The following is a 27,439-nucleotide window of genomic DNA, read 5'->3' as shown; positions in this document are numbered from 1 at the left end:
AAGCCGCCTGCTGTTTGATGCAGCTACACTGAGGGCATGCGGTTGCCAATGTCGAGCATTTCCCTCTCTGCTCTCCAGCTGACTGGTGCAAGGTCTGCACTCATGTCGCTCAGTTTATTTATCTCTTCACAGTAACGTGAGCGTACTTTTACTAATTCCCCCCCAAGAGGACCTCTGTCTATATTACTTTATGCTGGCTGACACACTGACGTTTGGACTCTCTACCTGACTTTGGAGCTTGTGAAGAACAGAAGCGACCAATGTGGGGCTCAGGTAAGATTATCACCGACTACTGAGCGATGCAAAACCTGAGCATTCCTCCTTTGATCACTTTAAAATGAACTAAGAGGTGGATAAGCCAGGATCCCCTCATTATTGCAATATTCTGAGCAGAAACAAAGAGTGAGTGACAGTCTTCCCCAAAGCTTTGAAGGTTTCTCTCTTTGATGAAAGCTAGGGCCGTTTCTAACAAACATCAGCACTCAGTGTCAGACAAGAGTTTGCACTTAGACCTGGTCTAACCCCCGACCTTTCACATACATCATTGGTATGATGCGGGGAAGGAATGATGGAAGAAGGAAGGGTGAAGGAGAAAAAAGAGAGAAAGAGTTTAGGCTTAAATAAAGAGGGCACTGTCTGTGCACTTTCTGACATTCTTGGCCAAATTGTTCTTTCATCAGCATCACAGCAGGCTGGAAGAGTTTGGCAGACGCAGGAGGAATAATGAGCAATGTGTGACGAAGTGCAAGAAATGTCTGTATTATAGGCTTGGGATTCAAATGTGCTGGAAACATATTCAATGCAATACAAGGAAGGAATGTCACCCAGGAAGACCTGTAGTTGGTTGAAACGTGGCGAATTACATTACAGGGAGTTGTGATTCCACTTCTTCTTTTGCAAGATTCAAACAATTGTCCAGTGTCATCTTAACAGGAATGATTGTAATACCTGACTCTGATGTAGTTGAAAGATTCACGAAAAAATGTTTCCCAATGTCAAGAATAAACTTTTTGGTTTTGGTTGTTGTCAGTTATGGCTGAAAGCTCAAAGACCTCGCCTGATTGCAATGACTCATGCTTTTTCCCGTTTATCTGCCACTGCCATTGACGACCTGCTGGCCAGCGGTTTGCGGTGCGTTTGGCTAACAGCTAACAGAACAACCAGTGCACACGCTGCTGTACCTCTTTGCAGCTGTTAAACAGGAACATTTATTTGAGATTTTGAACCAGAGTTAGCTGCTTTTAAATGAAGTGTGTTTACCTGAGCCTCCAGACACTCTGACCACAAAGCACAAACAACAGAACTAGTAAAATTAGTAAAAAAAAAAGAAGTGACAACATTAAGTTAAAACATTGGTTTCCATTTGTAAAGAAGTAGTTAATTAACAATTTGATTGTGCAGTGCATTACTAAATCATACTTGTCATGCAGGATAGAATATGGCAGTAAGTTATTTGTTAACAAGTTGCTTTCATCTCCTCACCTGTACGGCCACTTTAACCTGCAAGCTATAGGGCCGTTTTACGGTGTTACACAAAATTAAGCCTTCCTTAACTGTTAGCAGGACGCTGCTAATGATCAAGGCTAAAATTAGAGTTCAACAAGCCTGTCGACACATTTATGGCCTCCTGGGGCAGAATGATAGGATGATAGGATGGTTGAGGTCACATGCACATAATCACACACACACACACACACACACACACACACACACACACACACACACACACACACACACACACACACACACACACACACACACACACACACACACACACACACACACACACACACACACACACACACAGGGCTACTGACTGTACAGTATGTGCACTACTTACAATCCTCATACAAACAAAATCACTAAATCTTTTTTATGCAAAAGCAACGTTTATTTTGAGTGACAAGAGGAAAGTAATCCACCTCTACGTCTATACTCTGGACTGCTCGGCTAAACATGGTTATACTGTTCCCCAGAGAGCATGCTGCAGCATGCATTCAATTACTGTCCAAAATAGTCCTGCAAGGCAGAAACAAGTCCATACTTCAAAAACCCACATTCTCTTTAAAAACATTTATTATAATTTTTATTTCCTGAACAAGTTTTAAGATGAATTAGAACTTTATTATCAAACCACATCATGCTTTTCTATGTAATATCACAATGGGTGCTAAACAATGATACAATAAGAGCTCAGTTCAAAACCCTGAATAAAAAGATGTACATGTTGAAATCAGTTGGACTTTTTATTTATTGTCTAATGAACAAGCCATAATGTAGCCAACAAGGCAGTTTGGCAATTAGCACGCAGCCCCTTGGACAAACAGAAGGCAAACTTTACTCTTTTATAGTTTGACACCTGCACTCATTCCTTTTCAAGGCGGTTAACGTGAGCCGCCTCATTTAAAACTGCCTCGCTGAGATGCCATCCTTACCTTTATAACACCTTCGGAGCAACAGAAATCAGATGGCAGCTGTTGGTACCACGGTTTTTAATTCTGCGGTCCACGCTACTACAGTTTCACAAATGTGTTGGAAACTACAGTGGTGTTCAGGTAATGTAAAAACGGCCCAAAAGATCCCCGAAACGCTGCATTCTTTCTCTAAGAAGTGTTTTAATTAGTGAACATCTTAGAGGCTACATCACTAAAGAGACACACATGCAGAACGGTGTGTCACCCGAGTCCAGTGGTCCGATTACAGTTTCCCATGGTGACATCCATTAAAGTCATGCTGGGGTTGCCCCTTAACCCTCAGACAGCCACATTAGCACCTGTCCCATTGGCCATAACAATACACACGCCTGCATTATTCAGCCCGACTCAACTAATGAGGGAACCTTATCCCTCTCTCTCAGACACACACACCCTATCCTGGGTTCACACAAGATTAAACACACACACAGGCTGACACACAAGCATTATCTGATTCACTGTATTTATTTACTATGAATTATGTAGAAGTAGATCACTTCATGCTACCTGATCTTGTGGGAAATATTTTGATCAGCTTTGAATACATTGAGCTAAGTACTAAGTATTAACTAAATAAGATCAGTTTTTGAGCTCATTCAGCACTTTCTGCCTGTCAAACAGCTGTCTGCATGCTCCTTCATCCTCCTGCTCCATCACATCTTCCACAGTTCATGTCTTTACACTTTCACCCTCAGTCAGAGTGTGTTAACCTCAATCTCTGCTCTCCTTCCTCCAACGCTTCATCGAGTCTCTCGAGCTGTCAGTCTCCATCGTTCTTCTGTGTCTGCTTTTCCCCCCGTGCAAACAGTGGAAAGGCAACTACAGTGTGAACTCAAAATGTAACACCCAACCCTTCAACAAACAGGTAGAAAGGGAGACCAGAGCAGACATCCAGCCTCATATGGGGGCGATGGGGGGCAGACGTGTTTCAGATGCCGTCAGTGTGAGGCACGAGGAGACGAGGAGAGACATGAGAGGGAAAAGAAAACGTCAATAGTAAACAGCAGAAAAAGGGTGACAGAGGGAGATGGAGAGCAGAATCGACAGCAGCATTATCACTCTGCCTCCTCATTCAAACACCCCAAGAAAATGCTCCGCACCGACTGCTCTCATTGGCCAAGCCTTCGGCCAATCGCAGCTCAGGAATGCAAGGTGCCTTTAGGTTATACCCAACCCCAAAATATGTGAGAGTGAGAGAGAGAGAGAGAGAGAGAGAGAGAGAGAGGGGGAGAGAGAGAGAGAGAGAGAGAGAGAGAGAGAGAGAGAGAGAGAGAGAGAGAGAGAGAGAGAGAGAGAGAGAGAGGCTGTGGTGCAGAGGTTCATTCAGGGAGGCAGGGCTCCATCTCAGCTGTATTCTCTGGTGCTCTTCCTGCTGGAGTGAATATATAACAGTGAATATATTACAGGCTTCCTTGCAGTAAATTGAGTGCATGTTGTGTTGCAGTCGGGGCTGCTGCCGTGCTCCTCCTCTGGCAACAGCTGGCTGAGCAAGAGACGAGTGTCGAGATCTGAAGGAGAAGCATCTCATGTGGACGAGGGGAACAGAAGAGACAGAGCGCAGGGACGCAAAGTGAAGGTTGTGATGTTGGGATGTCTTTTTTTGTCTCACTCTGAGTTTTGAGAGCCAGAGAAGTGGATGCTGCAGGTTTGAGTCACATGCACAGCTGATCGAGGGAGAGAAGAGTCAAGCAAGAAAAAAACGTGTGAAAGAGAAGTTGACGGTGGACATCTACAGGATGCTCTTGGGTAAGACTAAATCAGCAATCTTTTCTCTCTTTGCTCCTATTAATCCCATTGATTTTTTTTTTTTTCCTGTGACATTCCTCTTCTGCCAAGGTGATCACTCATCTCTGGCACAAACTTTTGGCCGCATGCGCTGCTGTCGCCAACTCAGATGCGTTTGAGCTGATGCGTTTACTTCATTCGTCATGATTAAGAAAAAAAGACCAGTGAATGATGAAAGGGTTTCCCTCCTGTTGCCCTGATAAAACGTCATTCTTATTCATTTGTGTGTTCATGAATCCTGCAGTCGTCACTTTTATAAAGTACGCATGTGCACATGACTGTCTCTAGAGTGTATGCCATTATTGCACATACACAAAAGAGCATTAAAATAAATACAAACTAGACAGAAAAGTTCAAAAGGCCATATGCTTGTAGAGTGGACCTTCCTTAAAAAATGCTTTTCTAGGTTAAAAAACACTGAAACAAGCCTTTTCGTTAAAATGTAACAAAATAAATGCAACAATTTTAACTTTGACTTGACCTCAGAGTACTCAAATAGTATAATTGATACAGTAATTTACCTTTTTGAATTTTAAAGCATTTTAGTTTAAGCCTGTTGATGTTTATCACTACAAAATATTCCAGAAATAGCTGTTCTATGTGTTTAGACTTATTAAGTTAAATACATAAGGGGGCAATATTGCAGAAGTAACCTAATAATAAGAACATCGTGTGGATTTTTATTTAAAGTCTAAAATGTGGATTATTTCGATTAATACATTTTGTATCAACATGACGCAGTCATAAACAGTAGACTCTTCTTGTCAGTTTATGAATATTAATGCTTTCTTATCGTCTTAAATTTGATTAACTACAATGACCTTGTTAAATGTGCGTCTGTCTTAACTAAATAGTTGACGACTTTATTTTTGTTTGCTTGTTCTTGCTCCTGCTTGGGATCTTCCTGTGAGTTTGAGCGTGTGGTAATCCTTCTCCAGAGCTGAAGCTTTAACTCTGTAAGCATTAGACACTAAACACACCGACATAAGATCACAACCACACGGGACGATAGGGTTTTATATATGTATTAGTTTCCTTTTATGAAGATAGAGACGTAAGTCCAGAGACCGAAATAGTGTCTATGAAAGGCGATGACGGGGAGAGTGTTGTCAGGAAAAGATGGAGGAACAAACACAGAGACAAAGTCTACTCTCCGTCTATCAATCACCAGAGAAATCTCTCCATCTAAATACTGTATTTATTTAATGAAAGGCCAAATTCAAACACGTCGACACAATCAGCAATGGAGTATGAAGGAAATGTGCTAAAGCGGGCTCATCTCCCTCGGTGCAGAACAGTGTGGAACGCAGTCCAGTAACTTAGTGATTTCTATGATGAATATTTCAGACCTAGAGGTTTGAGGTCTTTATTTATTTAAAAATGGGCTAAAGCTTCTTCTCGTCTGAAGCAAAGACCTCACTCAGCACTATAAAAAAACATCCGTGGCTTGCATCAATGTTCACTCAACCAGTAGGAAGCAATCCATATACACAAAATCTCCCCACTCATCAATGTCCCCCAAAAGAATCACAGGTGCGTGTTGTCTCTGATAAACAACGTGACCTTTGAATCGAGGCAATTCAGCGAGGGATGAAAAGTATTGACATTTAAAACGGAGAAATGTGCTCTGTGTGTTTGACAAACTGACACATATTTCATACGTCAGTGAAGCCGGAAACTAATGCAATGGACAAACCAGCAAGAAGGGAAGGTCAAATAACTCTAAAGCTTTATTTATAGCATGTATACCATATGCAGTCTCTCCTCAGAGCATTTGTCATTTATGAATTTATAAAACAACCTGAAAGAGACAATGTATTATGTACTATTATCTGAAAAAGATGATTAACTATTATTAGCAACCCAAAACCTCTTATTGGGTGGCTGGACGGACAACCAAAGCACATCGGACAGAAGACACGTTTTCCATTCACTACCGAAAGGCATCATCAACCGTGGCCACAATGATATCAGGCTGATATTGGTCCAGCCAATAGAGGGGGCACCTCATGATATCACATCAAAAAAAAAAAACGAGAGTCAAAGATTTATTTTGCCTTCTCTCTCACGAGTCTCCTAAGCCCCATAAGAGCACAATGTGCTCCTCTGCACACAACTGTAAATATGGTGTCAAGAAAGATGGATGATATTGATGCTATCAGGAGGATCTGGGAAAGCAATCACCACTCCGTTTTAATTACCTCCATTATGCACATCCTACACGTTGTAAAACACATCCAGCTGTGATTGGGCAGAGCATGTGCAGATACTGTAACTCTGGGTCAAGTTATGGCCTTGCCAAAGTTATTACAATTCCTCCCGTGGAATGAATGTGACAAGCGATGTGACAAGCAAATTCAACCAAACGTTGTAAAGACATTTTCCTCGAAACATTTTTTTTGTTGATATTTCTGTCATCAGGGCTATCCGCTACGTGATCTGGATATCTTCACCGTGTTTAATTGCAGTTGAATAGTTGCTGGGATATTTGACTTAAAACCCCAAAATCTCAACTTAATTATCAATTATGTGTATTTGATGCCATCATTAACCAACTAGGTTAACAATCACATCAATCATAACAGTAATAGTTTTGGAAGCCAGACAATCTTACTCATATGGGAAACATTTGACATATATGTAGTTTTAGAAGGTAATGACAAAGACATATTTGGCATTTAGTTAAGATGACTTGCTGACCATAATTTTAAAATTAGAAGGCCTTGAAACACAAAACACTTGTGTAATTTACTAGTTTCAAGGATGCCAAAAATGGCAAGAGGGCACATCGGCTGAGCATAAAGTCTCTTTGTTGTTCTGTAGGTATGCAGACCACAGCTGCATAGGCCACCAGCCTGACTCTTACCCTACATAACCTAAGACCAAGCTATAGTATAAAACCACACTCTGGCCTTCAAACTCCAATCAGCTCCCAAAATGTAGCCTGTAATTTCAGCTTCTGCAGAAAAAAAGAATATTCTATATGTAGATCAGCTGCATAGATTCTCTTTTTGTTCTATTTGGATTTTTATGTCTATTGAAGATCAAGTGCGAATTGCGTGTGTGATCTCTATTGTTTAAAATCATAAGGACATGCACCTGGCTTCTGTTCGTCTGATGCCATTGTTTTGTATATTTGTTCACCCATTTGCACATGTGCCTTTGTGTGTTTGCTTGTGTACTTTACATGCTCAGGTTTCTGTAGGTCTATATCTGCAGTGGTGTGTTCTGCCAGCTCCCAGCAGGTGTGTAAATGGTTTGACACACAGAATAATGATGTGGGGCAGGACTGCAGGTCATGTTGACATGGTGGATCTCTTAATGGTTCTTACTTTGCTCTGCATGGTTTCATGCGGTAGCGCTCTCTGTTTGCCTCAAACTGTGCTACATCATGACCGCAGTGTAGTGAAAGAGAAGGTTGGCAGCCAGGTCCAGGTTGTTCTGATGCCTCCCTAAAGAGGTGAAGCCTGAAAGGAGCTACAGACAGATATTCACAACCCTATTTTTGAAACAAAGCTTTCCAGGATCCAGTATTAACTCATAACTAAAAGGCACAGATGGATTATATTAATATAACTTCATAAATATACTGTAAAAATCATATATGTACTGTCTATCATCCTTTCTGTACCTTAAAGGGAAATTCGTATTTGTAAACCTAGTGTTGACCTTCATATTTATGTCTATTGTGACTATTGGTTATGATAATATTTTAGTCGATGTGGATTGAGGCATGGTGAGCTAACCTTTGACAGCATTTAAAAACTAGACAAATAGAAACACTAGTCTTTGAGGGTGTGTTAAGTCAGAATGGAAGGCTAAATTTAGAAGTGGCATGATTACATATAAAGCTCATGGAAAGAAGCAAGTGGGCGTTAACAGATGCAAAGTCTATACTGCACGAACTGCATCAAATTAAACAACATAACATGTTATTGGTCTATATTGGTCTCTTTGTTGAGGTTAGGGGACCTTCGTCTCTGTGGTTACAATAGTAAACGCTTGGTAATGGAAAGATCGTGGTGTTTTTTTAAAAGTCTGATGGTTTGAAAAGGGAAACTAACAGCGGCATCCTGCCTCTTCCATATGTGGACTTTGTCGCTCTATAACAACGTTACCTGACTTCCTCCTGCTCCTGTCATCATTACTACGGTCTCTAGAGGGCTTTGGCACTTAAACGTAAACTGATGTTGTTTTGATGCCCTTGCTGAAACAACTGATGCTATCAGTCTTCATGGCAGGATAGCATCAAACTGTCTTAACTTGAGCAAAAATAATTGCTTCTTTATGAGAAGAAGTGTGGCTGTAAGACAGTTAACATGAATTTTCTTTTTTTCTCACATCTTTTGTTTATCATTTTGTATATGTTATATTAATATGAGTCCATGTAACCAATGGCTATTTGATCGTATGAATGTCCTGTAAGTTATTTGTATTTAGCTTGGTTTATTAATATTACTCTCATGGGTTAATGTTATTTGTGGTGGAGGGAGGGAGGGAAAGGGAGATGAGGATTCTTCTGTTAATATAATTGCATAAAAATTAACCATTCATGAACCGCCTTCTTACTTAATGTCTCAGTATTAGTGTACATGCTAAAAACAAGACATGACTTGTAGGCATCCTACGGATAGGGCAACAAAATAACCCAAAATTGTTCATGCGTATGTGACATTTTGCATGTGACAGCCAAAGGTTGCCCCTCACAAGCAGCGCATCGAATGGATTGCTTTCTCCACTTTGACGATGTTACCATGAGATTTATAACACATAAACAGTAGAGTATGTCGTTCAAACTGTGTGGAGTATAACTGCTTTCTTCAGCTAACAGATGGCATTTTTTCTGTACATTAACCTGCAGGTTAACATGGCTCTTTACCTCCTCTGGTCACCTTGGACTCACCTCAAAACATGCGGCTCCCTCCCCCTCCTCCATGCTTTCCTTCTCTTTCCACCTCATCTACCCCCTCTTCCAGACCTCTTTTCCACGCTCAATCAACTTGATCCACTAAGCACCACTGCCATAATTTCCGTCCAAGCTCCTCTTTGCTTGTCATCTCCATTTCCTTGCCAATCGGGGAGTTTCTCTTTGTAAGGTTTCATAATCCCGACACTATGAAAAGACAGACAGAATTTCCCTGAAAAAAATAAGCCGTTAAAAGGGAAGAGTCCAAACACAGCAATGTACTATAATTATTACATAATGATTTAAATATTAATGAGAGCAGTGAAAAATCTGTGAGGAAAACCTGAGTCTTCATTAATTGCAAATGCTGCATGAAATCAGAGTGTAGAGCCGGCTGATCTCAAGAGCAGAGCATAAAAACAGACACATTTCCAGTAAAAGAGGACTTCTGAGAGTTCTCTGGGAGGTGGCATTTAAGCCTGGCCGCTGGGGCGCAGAGCATCTATCATTAAAACAAAGTGCAGACTGAAATCAACTGCGTTCTCCTACCCAGAACCCGCCTCTCCTCTTTACTGTGTTCTCTCCTCACTGTCCAGATCTCACACAGACAAACACATTAATCAGCTTTGAGCCTATAAGTTACTCCTTTTAGAGCATCGTCCATTCAAACTACAAACGTTTGTGTGTGTGTGTGTGTGTGTGTGTGTGTGTGTGTGTGTGTGTGTGTGTGTGTGTGTGTGTGTGTGTGTGTGTGTGTGTGTGTGTGTGTGTGTGTGTGTGTGTGTGTATTGTCGCCTGTCCCTTGGCTTAGGTTGAAATAGCTGCCTTTGACTTGAGGGTAAGCTGAGCTGCGGTAAATTGGATTTCATGCTCAGTCCTTCACAGCAGCAGTATGCGACACTAAGACAGAGCCATCTTCCCTCCTGCAATCACGACAAAGTTAGCACTATGTTTCTTTAAAGGTTAGACCTTCCAACACAGTTGCATTACATGTACACCACCAGGGAGAGAGCTGATGTAACAAATCATTTCAAGTATTTATTTTGCTAAATAAATGGTTATACGGTCACCTGATACCAAAACGTGGCAGTGCAGCTCTCCTGCAACAAATCATCAAATAGGAGTCATAAATCATTTGAACAGACGACGATCGTAAACCAACTAATGGTGTCATCTGCTACCAAATGTTGATTAGCTCTTTTTTCACATTGCCTTGTGCACAAAACCTGAGGCAAAGACAAACAAGAACCCATGGATCCAGTGGTTTTGGGGTTAACAGACTCGCTGCTGCCACAGAGTTGTCTCTGCTGCAGTGACAATGACAGGGTTTTATGCCGGCTAATCTGCCACATGAAGCTCATTTCAGAGTCTTCTGTGCACAGCAGCCCATTTAGATGCAGGTGTGAGGCGGCCGGTATCGTGTGCCAAGCCGCCGGTCTTCTTGGAGTGTGGGGCTGGAACTAAAAGTGGCGTCATTTCTTTTTTTTCTTTTCTCTTTTTTTACGGTGAGACCCTGCAGTGCTTCTGCCTCTCGTCAGACATCATTCTGTTAGACAGCATGTCACCCAGTCTCCTGTCCCATCATGGAGCACCAAGATGGAGGCAGGCAGGGAATACAGAGAGGCTTCAGCGACGTCACTGACATTGACATTACCTCTGTGATCATTAATCCTAAATTGGCTAAATGAATTGCCAATTTGAGAGGCCTTAGTCACAGCATATTGGTGTGTGCACGCCTGTGTGTGCACACGTCGGGGGTTGGTGAAATCTACTGTGACGATAAGACTCTGTCTCTGGTTGTTTTTTTCCCCCTTCTCTGCGTCTCTTCATTGCTGTCCAACTACCTCTCTCTCACAATCTACACAAAAATTCAATAAGCTATTACACAGGCATTGATCTTTTTCTCGCCCAAACATTTGCATTAGAAAAAAAAAAAACAGTATGATGAGGCTCTGGGTGAGACAGCGCTGTCTGTTCATTTTTTGTGGAGAGAAGAAGCGATAGACGGAGAGATCTGGATTTATAGAGCTTGGCATCACTTTAACACTTTAACGCTCCTCAGAATGTGTCCAATCAATGCGCACCCTCTCTGCGCGGTCGCTGTTGAAGAGTCGTGGCGTACACTTATCTGATGTCATTGTAAATCACTCAGGAGGAGGGTAGGTCAGGGGCTGCTGCTGCTGCTACTACACTCACACCATATCAAGCTGCTGTGGGATGGTGCAGAAAATCACCCTGAAAACACAGTGTGCTCACGTTAAATACATCAATCTATTGTGAGTGTCTGCACAGCAAATGCAGATTTATAAGTAACAGACATGCTTTGACCTTTACATTGTTATGTGGCGTAAAATGAGCTACGGATTTATCAGAAGTGTTTGTCAGGAATACGCTTCACTAACCAAAGAGGAAGAACAATGATGATTCCTCAGAGCTAATGCATAAAGCTGAACCATGATTGTCCCACTACATGCTTTGTTAACCACATGTTTAATTGCCTCTAAGACATTTTCTACTCCTTCTACTACTTCTAGTTGTTGACACGATAAATAGATGCAAGGAAGAATGTCACACGTACCCTTGAATGTTTGGATTGTTAAAAGGTAGGTCTGGTGATATTCTGTATCAGTGAGACACACGTTTGCACTGAGTGACATGTTCCTTTAATACCACGAACCAAGTGACCACCTCCGGGGCTGAGAAATGAAGCCAAAGCAGAAATGACAAAAACTGCAGTTCTTTGAATGGCCAACCGAGGCTGGCTCCTAAAGCGGGTCAATCCCCACAGACCCCAATGTAACAATGCCAAACTTTACAGCAGAAAAAAACATGTTTAGAGTCTAATAATCCACATTCATGACAACTGTACAGTTGGTGAATCGATATATAACTCATCCGTTTGAATTATATCAAGGCTCAAAGTCAGGCATAATTGAGGTGGGCGCTGCTAGCTGTCTGCTCTGCTGCATCACCCATGCCCAGCTCATCCCCACTGATGATCCACCTCTTTGCCCATTTTTTGAGTTGAGCTGTGTTGTCACTGCCAAGATGGCTACGGCCAGAGCACCCACTTTGAGCTTCACAGCAGCTCTTCAGAAACATAAGGGTGCCATCACATAGTTTACATATTGCATGCCATGAATGTGGGCACTGCATTACATATTTTGAGTCACTCCCACATACACTGTCCTGTAAATACTCAATAGCTCACGGAAAATATTCCCCAACAAAAACATGATTTGTTCCTGTTTGACTAACATATTCTACAGACAGTGCCCAGCAAGCATGTATCTGTGACATGGTTTTAAATGTCTACATCTTCAGTAGGAACACAAGGCCTTGGGGCTGAGGCCACTGACAGGTGCGGGAAGTCAGAACGTATTAAAAGATGGACTATCACACTGTGAGTTTTGGGTCTTTTCATGGGATTTGCTGTTTTTTAAAATACAATATACCATCTGTATCCTTTAATATTTACAGCTTTAAACACAGGAATGAAAAACACGTCAAACTTTCTATGATACTTATTTTTATCTCGCAAGTGCTTACACTTATTCCTTCGTGATATCTGGTGTTCCGCCTTCACTCATGCCTGCATGTTCATATGTTGGTGTGAACTAAGGTGTGTTATTACCGCTGGTTTTTCACTCAGCACAAACCTTGATATGGTCGGTTTAGAGAGGTGATAATGGCCGCCATGTGAGCTGTGGGCTTCATGGCACGTCTGAAGGACATTCAAACCATGACCTCCACTTGTATCCGTTATTTCCTTTCCACCGTCTGAACGCCCTACGTCCCATGAAGCATATGCGAAAGCAGCCACACACAAATGACAATAACGAAAGCTGAGCTTCAGCTGCCACAGCCTCCCGAGGACTAAGACAGTCTGAAGAGGAATGCCAGAAGGAGAGACTTTCCCCTCCATCTATTTCTGTTCCTGACAGCACATTCTTTACGTCTCCCGTGCTGTCAGTGAAAGGAGCCTCCTCTGCTGTTACCAAAATAGCCTTTTCTTCCCCTCGTTTTGATAAGTGACCAGTTTTTCTTTTCAAATGTAACAAAATTGTTAAGTAGTCGTCACAAAGCATTGGCAGTAAAGGATGACGATTGCAGATAATCTGTAAGAAAAGATTATACAAATTCTCTGAGGCACCCTGCTGTTTTTTACGCTAAATAGAAGAACTACAGGAAGCTGTGGAGTGGAGTGGAGAGAGCAAAACAGAAAGAGGATGAGGAGGAACAAAACAGCAAGAAGAACTGGTGCTGGATTGAGGAGAAGCACAGATGTGGGATACACAGGCAGACAGAATAAGGGACTATGAAATGGGGATAGAAAACTGTGCTTGCTGAGAGAGAGACAGAGGGAGAAATGGAGAAAAGGCGGATATCTGCAGCACCCCAGCTGCGAAGCTTAAGGAGCTTAGCCCTCCTGCCCATCACATAAGACTCCTCAAGTGCAGGCATTCACCACTGCTGAGCTACTGCTGAGAGAAGAGTGAGCAAGAGAGGTGGAGAGATGAGAGCTGTGGGTGGGTATAGGGCTCAACATGGGAAAAGTATGCAGAAGGGGAGGGTTCAGATTGAGAAAAAGGGGAGTGTTAGATACATTTCAATTGTGTTTCAGTTCAAACTTGTTTTACAGCAGGCACTTGTTCTAATATATTATACATTTAAAGAAAAGGTTTGTCATTTTGGAAAAAGGTTGAGGTTCCTGCAAGGGGTGGACTGCCCTCTGGCATACCAGTCGTCTTTTTTCTGACCGGCCCACAAAAGAGGTTAATTGGCTCACGGTCTTTTTTTCCTTAATTGACATTGAACACCCAATCATATATATAAACCTCTCCCCCTTTGGGCTTTGTGCCTTCCTTACAGTAAATAGCGCATCTGCCAAAAATGGTTGCGCAGAGAAATTTCAGGCCATAAAAGGACCTTCAGGAAGAATGGTCTGGGCATCTGAGGCTACAGCCCAGAACATTTTAAGAATAATCCCAGACTCCTCAGACCATTTGAGCAACCTTTTAGTGAACTATATATATATACTTAGAACAAAGACTGCAAACATGGGGAAACAGCTATTAATGTATCGCTTGTACACTTCGCTTTTTGTTCAGAATAAACAAACAAGATATAACATGTTAATTAGTGATCTTTAGATGTGCTGCAAGGCAGATTTTGTTACCATCAGGCAGTGCCGAGCCAGAGCCATCTGTCTCTCTGTTTCCACTTATGACAGTTGTATCTAACATAATTAAGTGTATGTGTATTTCCCTAAATGTTGAACTATTCCTTTCAGAAAATATTTAATAAAATGTGGTAGCTGTAATCATCTTGTCACTATCAAACCTTGTGCAATGATTTCAGTTTGTGATTCTCATCATTACGAACGCTTCATCAGATGTATTGATTATAGGGCATTATGCTTTTTTCATTTTTTAATCTCTTATGCCCCCATCTGTGCTTTCCACCACAGGAAGTGTAAACCGACCGGGGCCGGTCCCTGCCTTCCTCAGGAGCCCATCTGTCTTCCCAACCCCGCTGGACATGAAGCCCTTCCTCCAGTTCCCCCTGGAGTCGCCTCATCCGGCCGGCATCGGCCTCTTCCACAACTTTAATACAGTGAGTGCTCACAGGCATACCTTCGCAAAAACACACGTGCATAAATGGTGTCTGGGATTTGTTATCGACTTGTTTCACTTAACAGAAGACAGAGCTGGTATTGTGGTTTTGGAGAGTTGTCTCCAGAGTGAAGAGAAGTGATAAAGTGTTGAGGATTTATCCTGTATGATCCAAAATGATAAGGTGACAGCTGTTTACTTTTTATTCAGCTGAGTTTCAGAATAATTGAGAAAATGCCCGGACGTGTGTTTTACTGCAATACAATGAGTTACAGCTAATCAATTGTATATAAGGCAAAGGGCTGGATTCTCCACAGTCAGCTTTTTCTGTGGCTCCTTTTCATTTCTAGATTGGGTTTCATGTGAAGGTCAGCGTGGTGACAAACAGGGGAGCACGTGCACCACACATACAAACACATATCATTAAGCTTTCCTTTATGCACTCAGGCAAAATGACCTCTGCGCAGGTTAATCATTCATCCTGCTTCAGCGAGGACTTAGAATGTGTCAACTAATGCCAGAGCACCTAAATCCAAATAACTCTGTCAGTGCAGTAAAATTTAAACAAGTCTAAGACACTGTTGTCATCCAGTGATTCCTCATTCAAAGCATGACGACCAGCCTCCTTGTCCTTAGAGACTGAAAGGACACAGTGAAGGGAAACTGCCAAAGACATTCTGCTTTTATTGTTTCAAAACACAGTTATACTCCAGTTTAGCTAGAAAGTCTTTGGAGTGTGGAGTCCAATAAATTACCAAGAGATTTCATATCATATCTGTCTGACCTGGATTACAGGCCATTTCTAGACACTTAAAGATTCTCAAGAGTACTGTAGGTCTCAACCTCTTGTATTGAGATAGACGCTGCACGGTGATGCAGAGGGAGAGAGGGAGACACTGTTGATTTCAAACACTCCAGAGAAAAATACATTAACTGTAAGGCTAAAGTTGAATGGACATGGTATTAGGCTCTATGTCAGTTACTTCGTTTGGGAAAGACATATTACATTAAAGTTATAATCGTTCATATTTCCAATACATCTAAGCCCATATTGATGTCATTAATGGTCTTTTTTTTTTTTTTAAAAGCAATATCCATTAGATGTGTTTGTAGTAGTTTTCATTGTTACTATCCAGCCTCCACTGCATACCCATACACCAGGGATTCATAACAAGCATGCACATCCTGGACCCTGATCTGGAGCACACGATTCAATCATGAGTCATTGTTACCATGTAAGATGACTGAATTATCTTCTACCTTGATAATCAAACTGAACTGCGATGTTTTATTACTTCATGATTTAGTTTACAATAATACATTTATTTATTATTGTTATTATACGGTTCTGTTTTGAACCGATCAGTAGCAAGCGACATATCTGTCACACATTTTTTTCTGCAGAAACAGAAGCTGCAGGACTGATGTTGGGAGTGGTTAACAATTTTCCCATTAAGTGAAGTTTGACAGCTGATATTTCTTTAAGTAGACTTACAAAGGCCTGTAAAGCTGCGTGGATGTCATCTATTCTTGTCAATATTTGTGTGGCTCTGGCAGACATACCATCCTTTATCTTAATCTTAATTCGGCCTACAAAGCTCTGATTGGCTCCGTTTTTCTCTAATAGCTGTCAAAGCAGATTTAGAGGTCTGGAACTAAGTTAAAAAACTTGAAGCAATGAATCCTTTCAGCATACATTGAAAGAGCTCTGATAACAGATACATGAGTTGCTAATTCCTTTGAGCAAGCCTCTCCAGATGTGTTTGCTGCCGCCAGTGGTCAATAACGTAGCATTTCAAACAGAACTATTGGACCTGTAGTATTAAAACACATTTGTTGTTCCCACCAAGACTGAAATCTTGATTTCAACATAGACATTAATGAAAAAATGTGGGATGATCTTGAGCTACGAAGCCTTTGCAGTGTATTAGAGAGTATATATGAAGTGACTGAAGCTGTAAATAATCCCAGATATTCATATGACACACAGTGTACATTTCTGGTGCAACAAAAGCTCCACTTTTGAGGGAGAAGAGAGTGAAAGAGCAGACAGAACGTGGACTAATAGGCTAATGAGTTCGTAACAGTAGGGACAGGTGGTAAAACAATGGCAGCAAAATACACACAATGAGGCATATAGAGAGATCAACATGGAGAACATCCACCAATAAGAGCTGGACAATGATAGAGGGGGTTTTGTTTTAACCATGCTCGTTGACACGCACACACATTGGGACACAGATAATAATCAACTTTGATACAAACACAGAGATACACACACACACACACACACACACACACACACACACACACACACACACACACACTGCCATGCATTCACAACACATTGCAGGCCCATTTTGTGCAGCAACCCTAGGTTATGGGCAAGCTGATTACCGTTGTGGTAGCCATTGTCTCTGACTTGGGCCCTTGTCGAGCAAGCAAAGGCAAAGAAAGCCTGGCTCTGTCAAAATTGCTTCATGGTAAACCCCTCAGGTCTCCACATGAAAAACGGAAAACAAGAGAGAGGTGAACTGGAAAAACGAGCTGGAGAAAGGAGCAACAACAAAAAAGGCTAAAGTCTATAAATATACCTAACAATGCATTCAAAAAGGGTTAAGTTTTCAGACCAATTATACCATTTCCCCTGGTGCCTGGAGCTTGAGAGTGTAAACAGTCTCTCATTTGGCAGCAGACGTTCACAGTCTGAGCAGGAGATGAGAGGCAGAGTAAAACCGCAGTGTGCTTTTGGCTACTTAATGAGAGCAACACCCAGAGCTGTGGTTGTTGAACCCTGCCAACAGGCCAGAGAGCTCACACGAGTCCATTCAAGTCATCTAAAAATGAGACGATTAACATTTCATGAGAGAAGGACGTGGCGTATATATCTGTGCTGGATCTGAAAATCACAAGCTTGGTTGTTACTTTTAAAAAAAAGTTAAAGGCTGATATTTAAATTTGGCATTTCATTTGAAATAGTTCTCTGTCAATGACTTTCTCCTATTTTAACTCACATTGCGTGTATGTTTGTATATAGAGGTATTGTTTTTTAAATTATCCCCAGCATATTAATAAACCTCGACTTGTCCAAATACCTTTTGATTAATTCATTGTTTTAACAATTTCAATATATTTCTGCAGTTTTATAACTCAGTGTACTTATTATTCAAATATATCAAAATGTGAATTTGAATTTCCCTGGAGGCAAATGCGATTGCTGTTCTTGCAAAAAGACCCCAATGTCCCTTTTAATCTAAAATATGGTTTTAATCTCTTATATTGTTTTAATTATACAATTGTTTTGTATAATATTCTGGGATGATGTTTTGAAAAGCAGAGGTTTTTAGCACACATACTAAGTAAACATTTTTGGCGATAGGGGTCTGTAATTAGGCCCTTCTAACCCCGGCATGAATTAAAGCGTTTGAACGGCACCCAAGAACTCCAGCTGCTGCTGTGAAAACACACGTCCTCCTGTCCACATCAATCACTGCTCCCTCTTCAATTCACTCTTCTCCAATCTTTTTTATCTCCCAGCTTTCTACCCTTCAGCGGCTCCCCCTTGTCATTCTCTTGCACCTTTCTCTCTCATCCACAATCACTGGATTGCCGTCAGGAGAACAACGGAAAACACTGCCCTCAGCTCCTCCAGTGTTAAATCTTTGATGTGACCTCTGGGTTGTCTGTCCACAGATGGACCCCGTCCAGAAAGCTGTAATGACGCACACCTTCGGGCCACCTATGGTGAAGACCAAGCGGCCAATCATCTCCTGTAACGTCTGTCAAATACGCTTCAACTCAGAGGTATGAAACCTTAAACACTTCAAATGAAGAATCTGCTTTTATAGCAGCTGGCAGAGCAGGCCTGTCATGCTTTGGATTCCTAAAAAAGGCCAAAGCAGTGTGCATGCAGTAGTACGAGTGAAGTTTGTCATTAAAAGAGTTTGGAGGAACTTGTCTCTCTTATGGCCTTTACAAAAACACACACGCTACAGTGTAAGAAATTAATTAAAGTGTGTCTATCTGCAAATGTTAGCTGCAATGTTAGCATGTCCGCCTAACTAACTTACTGCAGCAGTAGAAACCAAGCTCGTCAATAAGTGCTTGGTTTAATAATTGACTAACCACTAAGTTCTTCTCCAGCTGAGCCGAAAGAATGCAACAGCTGCCTTCCTGTTGGTTTCTCACACACATGAATGGGATAAAATAATCTAATCGTACAGCTAGACTTTCCAAATGTTATTGGAACAAATTGATAGAATTCTGATAATGAAAAGAATACCCACATTTCTGGGTTAGTGACACTCAGTAAAAGGGTTTCCCCATTTTAGAGATGCTCCTTTTCCAATGATTGTGAATGGGACAAATTGCTTTTGGGGTTAGTGTGAGTCACGTGACATTGCAGTACCCCGTACGGCCACTATGCCAGAATCGCTTCACAGCCCAGTGCCATTCCTGAGGGCTTAACCAAAGGCAGTTAAAATTTCAGCTCACAAAATCAACAGTTGCTGGCTGGAAATGAGAATGAGAAAAGTACCGAGCATTTCGAGTGGTAAATCTGCCCTTTTAAGTGTAAACAGTTAGCTGGCTGGAGTCAAAGTTAGTTGGTGATTGACTGTACAGCTGGAGTAGGTGAGAACTTCACAGTTTCTCAGCTCCAATTTTAGCCTGTCCAGAAAAACAAGTGGGGGGAGGAAGACCCAGAAAATCCCTGCCTCTTAATTTATTCTTTGACTGTCCCGTATCCTTTTGGATGTCCTTCTGCGCTCTAGTATCAAAAGCTTAAGGGGATGTTGTGTGTCAGAAAAGTAGAAGGACAGCAATCAAGTTTCATAAAGTTTGCAAAACCTTTCTTTTAACAGTGTATCAGGCTTGAAAAGTCTATTTCAGGAGAGTATAATGAGTGTTTTTTAATTCCACTCTGATAAGATTTAATGGAGGGGTGTGGGACGTGTGTGGCTGAACCACAGTTAACACAAGCTTGCCCTCAAAGCTACCTTAAAGCTGATGGAGCACAATTTATGCGATTTACTCTTGACAGACAGCACTATGCCAACATGAGGTAGAGTGTCCCCATTAAAGAGGGAGTAGTGTTAACTGAAGTTGAAAAGCAAATAGCTCATAATGTGGACATCCAAAACCCAGCTACTAGATGTCATGACTGATGTGCTAAGTCAAGTACTTGGCCTTTTACAGTCTGTATGTGTTTGTAAGTACACATGCACAGTGGACATATCTTGATGGTCAGAGACTCTTTCATTGCACGGAGAAATAAGAAATTAGATACCTAATTTCCTGGTGGGCCAAAACATGTTCTGATCACGCATGACCTCTTAAATTATGCCACAGGAGAACAGCCCACAATAATGTCTACAGTTAGTTCTATTAGAAGTGAGAAGAAGAAAAAATGCCTGAGCTGAATTTGTTATGCAGTCCAACTAATTATCTGAGTTTGACTGTGTATTCGTCAACATTGAAAGGTTTTTTTTTACGATAGAAAAATCTTGGTACTTCTGACCTACACTGTAACCTCTAACTTAAACATGAGTAGAAATCAAACAAAAGCCTGACATACAAGCCTGGCTAAAAATATAAATGCATTCCAGTGATGAAGTGCTAAATACTTGTACTCTATATGCAATGGTGTATAAAGGACACAGGCAGTGAGGGAGTCATCTGAAACTTGTGTAACTCGTGTAACTGCTTAATTATATCTCCCCTGCTCAGACTTGCATGTTCCCACATGCTCTACATGAGCATGGAATACAGAGTATGAGTGGGGACTGCTTACAGCATGTTCATATCTACATACCATTTGAGTAAATATGAACGTGCATGTGTGAAAATGCATGTGCACGTATGTGAGTGCTGGTGTCACCTCTGTGAGATGCAGTGGGATGTCTAATACTGAGCCACCTGTTCGTTCTGCCTGCTGTTTTACTCGTGAGCCTCGGTGTGCATCTGCTCTGCTGCAGCTCTACAGCACTTTACACAGTAACCTGAGAGACTGGGAGCTTAAAGCACGGTGGACATTCTTTAATAATGAAGGAATACTCTGCTTACAGTACAGTACTTGGCTTACTCACGCTGTCTGGGCTGCGCTGCAGCAGTTCAAAGGCAGACAAACACTCATTATTTTTCATCAAGTCTTCTTCAGGTCATATGAAACGAATAGCACATTAACAATACCAACAATTATCTTTTGTGTTTGTGTCGTAGGGAGGCAGGGGTTAAATGGGAGTTCTCAAGTACTTACACAAAGTGAAAGAGGCAGATTGATATTGGCCATTCAGACCAAGGTGCTTCTCACTGCTACTACGCTGCAGCCACACATGTTGCAATCATAACAATGCAATTCATTTCTGGCCACAGAGGACAGATTAGCCTGCCAGTGTTTAGCTCAGCTCTGCTGCAAGGCTGACGTCACACCATGCTGCATTAGCCATCGTCACCACTGCAGTACCATACTGGACACCTCTCTCTCTCTCTCTTTCTTTCTCTTCTTGTTCTTCTCAGGCCCAAACCAAATTGTGTTTCATGTATGTCTCCCTCTGTTCAGCCAGAGGGTTTGCTCACCATTTTCCTGTTTTCGTTTCTCTGCTTCCCCCTCTTTGGGGTTTACAGTATCATCTGTCCCCTCTCCTTCTCTCCACCTCTCCAGCTTCTTCCCATCCCCTCTTCCTGTCGCTGCTGCCAGTACCCCGTACAGTAGATTTTCTAGACCCAGTCTCTTGGCTTTCTGTGCCTTTGTTGCTTTATAGATAAAACATCAAAGCACATCCTGCTTAGAGAGAAAAAGGATTTCAGGGACATTCACTTGCTCTCATTTTCTCCCTCTTAAATCCCATCTCTGCTTCTTCATTCATCTTAATTCTCATTTTCATAGGCTCTTTCGCAGCTTCTCTCAGTCCAGTTTACCTACTATGCCCAACATCATTTATATTTGACCATTCTTCACTCTCCTCAAGATCGGATGCGTTAATCTCTTTTACATCCAATTGTTTCTGCTGCATCCCACCCCCAACCCCGAGCCTGTCAAGCGTTTTATGCTTGAATTGATGCAACATCTTCATTGATTTCTTAAGATCTGACACTGAAGGTCACAGGGAGAGAAAGTATCAAAGCTCAAGCTGAAAGAAAACAACTAAGATATGCAGAAAGGGAAAAAAGAATGGCAGCAAAGTGTGAACTGCAAAGAGAAGAAGGAGCATTCAATATGTCTTTCTAACTCTGCTGTCATTTGTTTGTGGAGTTGTAGGGCTTCATCTCCTTGTCTAATTGCAGGGCTTTGGGTCGCAGCAGTCAGAGGAGTTGGGTTACACAGTCAGATCTATATCTGCCTTTCTGTCATCACCAATCAGGATGCGGGCTATTTGGGTGAACATTGGCAATTAATACCTCAGGCTTACGGAGGCTTCATGGACACATCCCAGTGGTCCCCTTGACTCAGTGAAGCAATCCCATAGAGTCCCAAACATGTGGCCTACTACCAGTCACGCGCCTTACGCAGATCCGACCCTCAGCCTTGTTATTGACATAATAATACCTATATAATTCCAGCAGGCCTATGCACATACAGTCATACACAATCTTGTATTACTGCATAAGTGAGGAGCTTACAATATCTACACCTCCCTCTTTTTATTTGAATTCATCTGAACATGCACATATCTGGACTTGGAGGGTAACTCCGATTTCCCAGCCCATGTATCTTAGAGTTATTTCTATATTGGATGTTTCTGCAACTTTTAACGTATGACCAATGCCAATGTTGCCAATGATGTAATTGAAAATTGTATATTGAATGGTTATTGCTAAAATAAATGCCAACAATAAGCAGCATAAAAAATAAGGGTTAATTTCATTAAAATCTTATGAATCACAACATCAACACATAACTCGTCAACCGTTACCATAACTGATAAACTGAAACACAAAGTCTACATTCGTACTGAATATTTACTGGAAGCTCTACTCTCTTTATATTTCCTTCTTCCTTACTTTAAACTGATTATCTTAAGTGCAATCATACAAGGACAAGCAGACAAACACACACTTATGGTCTTCTTGATTTGCTCCATTTTTCTCTCTCGGCAGCTGACGGTTACTGGTTACCAACTGCCATCCAGTCCACTTTAAATAATCCCACACTCAATAATCGCCATCAACTCAGCAGGCCAGTTCAGTGATTACACCAGTAGTGAAGGAAGACAAGAGTATTCTGAGGGCTAATCTTCCCTGACAGCCTCATCAGCACATCAGACCTGCAAACCCTCAGCTCAACAGCCCTTTACTTTAATGCACCGAACATGCAGGGCACCAGAATATGTTTCCGAATTTGTGATTAAATATTGGATTATCCTGGGAACAGAAAACAAATAGTGGTTTGCTTAGTTAAATATGTATTAACTCAGTTACTACTCTAATGGGTTATGCTACACATCCATACAACCACAGTCTTTAAATGATGGTAACTTTATGATAGCTCAACTGGAGATCTTTGGAGTTGATGTCAGGGTTTGGTTAATTTCCTGTTATAGAAAGCTTTTTGCATTTACTTGGTAATGAACATCTGAAGAGTCCATTTTTAGCTAATTAATTTAACTGCTTATGGCTGCACAACTAACCACACAAATAACTACATATAAGACAAACATGTCAATATAAAACTACAGAACAGGGCACATAATAATGTGTGTTCACTGCCGACATCAAAATGAAATGTTCTGTTAAAAGGAGGAAATGTGAATCCAGTCGTGCCAAATCAAATCCATAAATTAATGTCAACCTCTGATATGTCTTGTTATTTTGCCAGAGCCAGGCTGAGGCCCACTACAAGGGGAACCGCCATGCTCGGAGAGTGAAGGGGATCGAGACATCCAAGACAGCTCGTCTCCAAGAGGGTGACAAGCAGCACCCTCCTACTACCGCCTCGCCCTCCCCACCAGGACCCTCGCCATCGAGTCCCTCGTCTGATCATGATATGCAGGGTGAGCATCACCTGTGACATATGATGTTACACACACAATTCTGTCACAAAACAGTAAAAACGCATACAGCTGTTGTGTAAAGTGATTGGATATAAACTTACCAGAGAAGATGAGTGTCCTGGTTTCTTCTGAAATGTAGTGTTAATATGATTTAATCAGAACTGGCAAATCTGAACACCAGAAAAGAATAAAACAGGTATTCAAACAACCTGTGAACAAATCTCTGATCTAGATCCAATGATTCAAGATTTCATCACACAGTTCTATATAGAGTTGAACTATGACATTAGAAGAAAAAAAAAACAGAGAAGAAAAAATTACACGGGCAAAGTTTTAAGCACAGTCATTATTTTCACACTTCTATATCATGATCCTCAGGGTTGAGTTCTTTGTTGACTTTCCACAAATTATTCACTAACCTGAAAACTTTGTGCTGTTTACAGATGACACCCAATCCTGTCCCAACTCTAACAAGTCACCTTTGACCCCTAGCCGCCTTCCAACACCCACACTGAGCTCAGATGCAGAGTGCCCCTTCTTGACTTCTGTCAGCACACCTTTGCCATCCTCTCCCTCCCCAACCCTGGCCCTCAGCACCCACCCTGCAGATCCAGCAGTGGCTGGTCTTCCTGAAACCCCGTCCCCAGCACCCAGCCCTGATTCAGGAGAGTCAGAGGAAGAGAAAGCCAAGAAGCTTCTCTACTGTTCCCTGTGCAAAGTAGCTGTTAATTCCCTCTCACAACTGGAGGCACATAACAAAGGTAGGTTCACTAGGAGTGCACATATTCGTAGGTCCATCACACCACAGAGTATGCACACCCTTGAAGAGTAATAAGCCTGTACAGACAACAGCATTATGTATTATGCACTCTTAAAAGCAGATTCAGAAACCGTGAAACATGTCCTTTTAAAAATGATGGATTTAATTTGCATTTTAAAGCTGGTGCATTGCTGCCACTTAGTGGTAGGATTGCCTGGTTAAAACACAGCATGGTGTAGATAAGTGATCTCACCACCTCCCATCTACACTAAATATTGTCGCACGCAGTAAATGCAACTCTAGGAATACCCTCCTATATCTCAAATGGGTATCATGACATTAACAGATTTAGAACGTGTTCACTTTTTAACAAACATGCACCATCAGTCTCACCACAAGGTGCATTTAGGATCTGTTCTGGAGGTCACGTAATCCTCAGAGTTTTCCTAGTCGTCATGGAATTGCAGATTTTTTTTGCACTTTAAGGACACGTTCATGTTTGCTTAACAGATAGGTTTCAAATTAATTCTCGATCGTAGAAATGGCAGTTGAAATCATAATCTCACCACAATGTCAATTTGGTATTTTGTCTACACTCTACACTTTACAGTAGCATGGTCTTAATTGACAACATAGATTATACCCTTCTTCTCATTGTTTCCAGGTACCAAACACAAAACCATTCTGGAGGCTCGGAGTGGACTGGGACCCATTAAAGCATACCCACGTCTTGGTCCTAAACTCAGCCCAGAGCAGGGAGGGGAGCTGTCTTCTGACCCCGACACTCAGGAACGCACCTTCCACTGTGAGATCTGCAACGTCAGAGTCAACTCAGAGCTGCAGCTTAAACAGGTGAGGAAACCCACACAAAGATCCAAAGACCCCGAGTGACCTATACTGTCTTCCAGCAATCTCAATATCCAATAACACTGCTTTCTTATTTTATTTTTTAGCACATATCTAGCCGGAGGCATCGGGATGGAGTTGCGGGGAAACCAAATCCTCTTCTCAGCCGGCACAAAAAGCGTACAGACTTTATGGTAGAAACTCAGTTTGTCTCCCATATTCCATAGTCCATATTTCTCAATTTTCCCCCATAGAAAAATGGTAATTTAGGTTTTAGGAAAACTCTTGCACGCATGCATTAATAAATCTATTTCTATTTTTATTTTTCTCAAAGGAACTTCCAAAATCTTTGCAGGCCGGACTTTTACCAAATCCTCTGGTTGTTGCTGCAGCGATGGCAGCCGCAGCCTCCTCCAATCAACTGGCACTACGTCCTCCTTGCCCAACCCCCCACCACCATCCCCATCACCACCTCCTACAGGGAACACCCCTCAGCCTGCTGAGGCCCGCCCCAGGTCCCATCCGCACCACGCATGGGCCGATCCTCTTCGCTCCTTACTGACGGTGAGAGAATGAGGAAGAATCAGGAAGAAGCACACTGTGAAGTGGAGGCCTGCAACCATGTGCCATCAAGAGCCAAATCAGTTGGTGTGGCTCCGGCTGCTGTTTCATTATAGCCTAATAAAAACAGTGAACATATGACTCTTCATGGTGCATACTGTGGTTGCAGACCACTACTGTTACGTTAACAGGGACACGCAGAGATACCGAATCGCAGACATTTCAAAGAGACAGTATGTTTCCATCCACCCCAGTTTCCCTTTATCACTCAACTATCTGCCAATCATCGAGTAGACTCTGCAGATAGTTTGAAGAGGAACTTAAAAACAAGTTTCTATTAAGCATGGACTTCTTTGAGCATCCTCCAATCTGCAACTCACTAATTATCTTTATCTAACATAATGATCCACTGTATCTGACTCAAAACCCTACCTCTCTCATGTTTTAAGTGTTCACCTCTGCAAGGATTCATTACATATCCAAAGCCTCAATGTAATCAAAAATACGCCTGCTGGGTGAGATATAGTAGTTGCTTCTGATGTTAGCTGATATCATAATGTAGCTGTCACAGTATAGTGGCTTATACCACTGTACAGTTTTGTTTTTGTGGCCTATAAAGAGAAAAGGTACAAACCCGTACCATTTCTGCAGTTACTGGTAAACATTTTTAAGTACTGTACTGTCTATATTTTCACAGTCGGCCGAAATGGCCTATTTTTACCTCTGTCGGACAGAAACAGGAAGTTAAAGAGGAACAGCAAAAGGGAAGGAATTATGTCTTAAAACTGCTCTGATGTGTACAACCATATAGTTTGGCAAAAGTAGACTTGTTGTGAAGAAGTGATTGCAACTGGTGCACTATGCAGCTATCAGTGTTTATTCTAACGGTTTGTGTAAAATACAGTAAGGTTGGAGAAAATAAGAATAGAATGAGAAGGAGCACCCATGCCGTTCTTCTTTCTTTAGGGAAGGTCAAGGTGTCACCGTCTCCAATGAAATAGTTACCCTGATGATTCTCCCTGAATGTCCACTGACAATACTGTGCGTTAAGTCCCACAAAGCACATAAAAGTCTGTGGTGAAAAGTCAACATGCAAATGACTCAAATACATGAGGATCTATCATTTTCATTTGCACCTCACAGAAAGGTTTCAGTGTCTTCATGAAATAGCTTCAACACTGTGAGCACAGCGGGGAAAAGATTGATGTATGACTTTAGTAGCAGGTCTTTACATTATGTGCACATTTAATTTGACAGACATCACGATCCCATACAAAGTGTGTGGAGAACAGTGGGATGTTAGACACCAGCAATATGTTACAGAAAGAAAAGGACCACATATACACAGATGAGTAGTTGTATGCAGAAAAAACAACACAAAATGGTAGTATAGGCTCGTAGTGAGATAAAAATGTTTAGTTTGTCTGCTCTGACTTGTGTACTCGACCCTACATGACCCCGAACTGTCTCTGTAAAACTGTCATGATGGCTTGTGAAACATT

General features: G+C 41.7%; 1 protein-coding gene across 1 annotated transcript; it reads left to right on the top strand.

The window, feature by feature from the left end:
• Positions 1 to 260: 260 nt before the first annotated feature.
• On the top strand, positions 261 to 25,938 carry LOC306737038 (zinc finger protein 385A-like; the record flags this gene model as incomplete). The annotated part of the gene is made up of 8 exons (XM_079218743.1): positions 261 to 273; positions 14,636 to 14,781; positions 18,474 to 18,584; positions 23,596 to 23,770; positions 24,214 to 24,531; positions 25,195 to 25,382; positions 25,484 to 25,570; positions 25,711 to 25,938. The coding sequence occupies 8 exons, from the start codon at positions 261 to 263 to the stop codon at positions 25,936 to 25,938; spliced, it is 1,266 nt and encodes a 421-aa protein (XP_079074869.1).
• Positions 25,939 to 27,439: the final 1,501 nt, after the last annotated feature.

Source organism: Taurulus bubalis (assembly GCF_910589615.1).
Source record: "Taurulus bubalis genome assembly, chromosome: 5".
NCBI lineage: Eukaryota > Metazoa > Chordata > Actinopteri > Perciformes > Cottidae > Taurulus > Taurulus bubalis.
The sequence above is the reverse complement of the archived record's forward strand: the minus strand, read 5'-3'. Positions and strand labels throughout refer to the sequence as shown.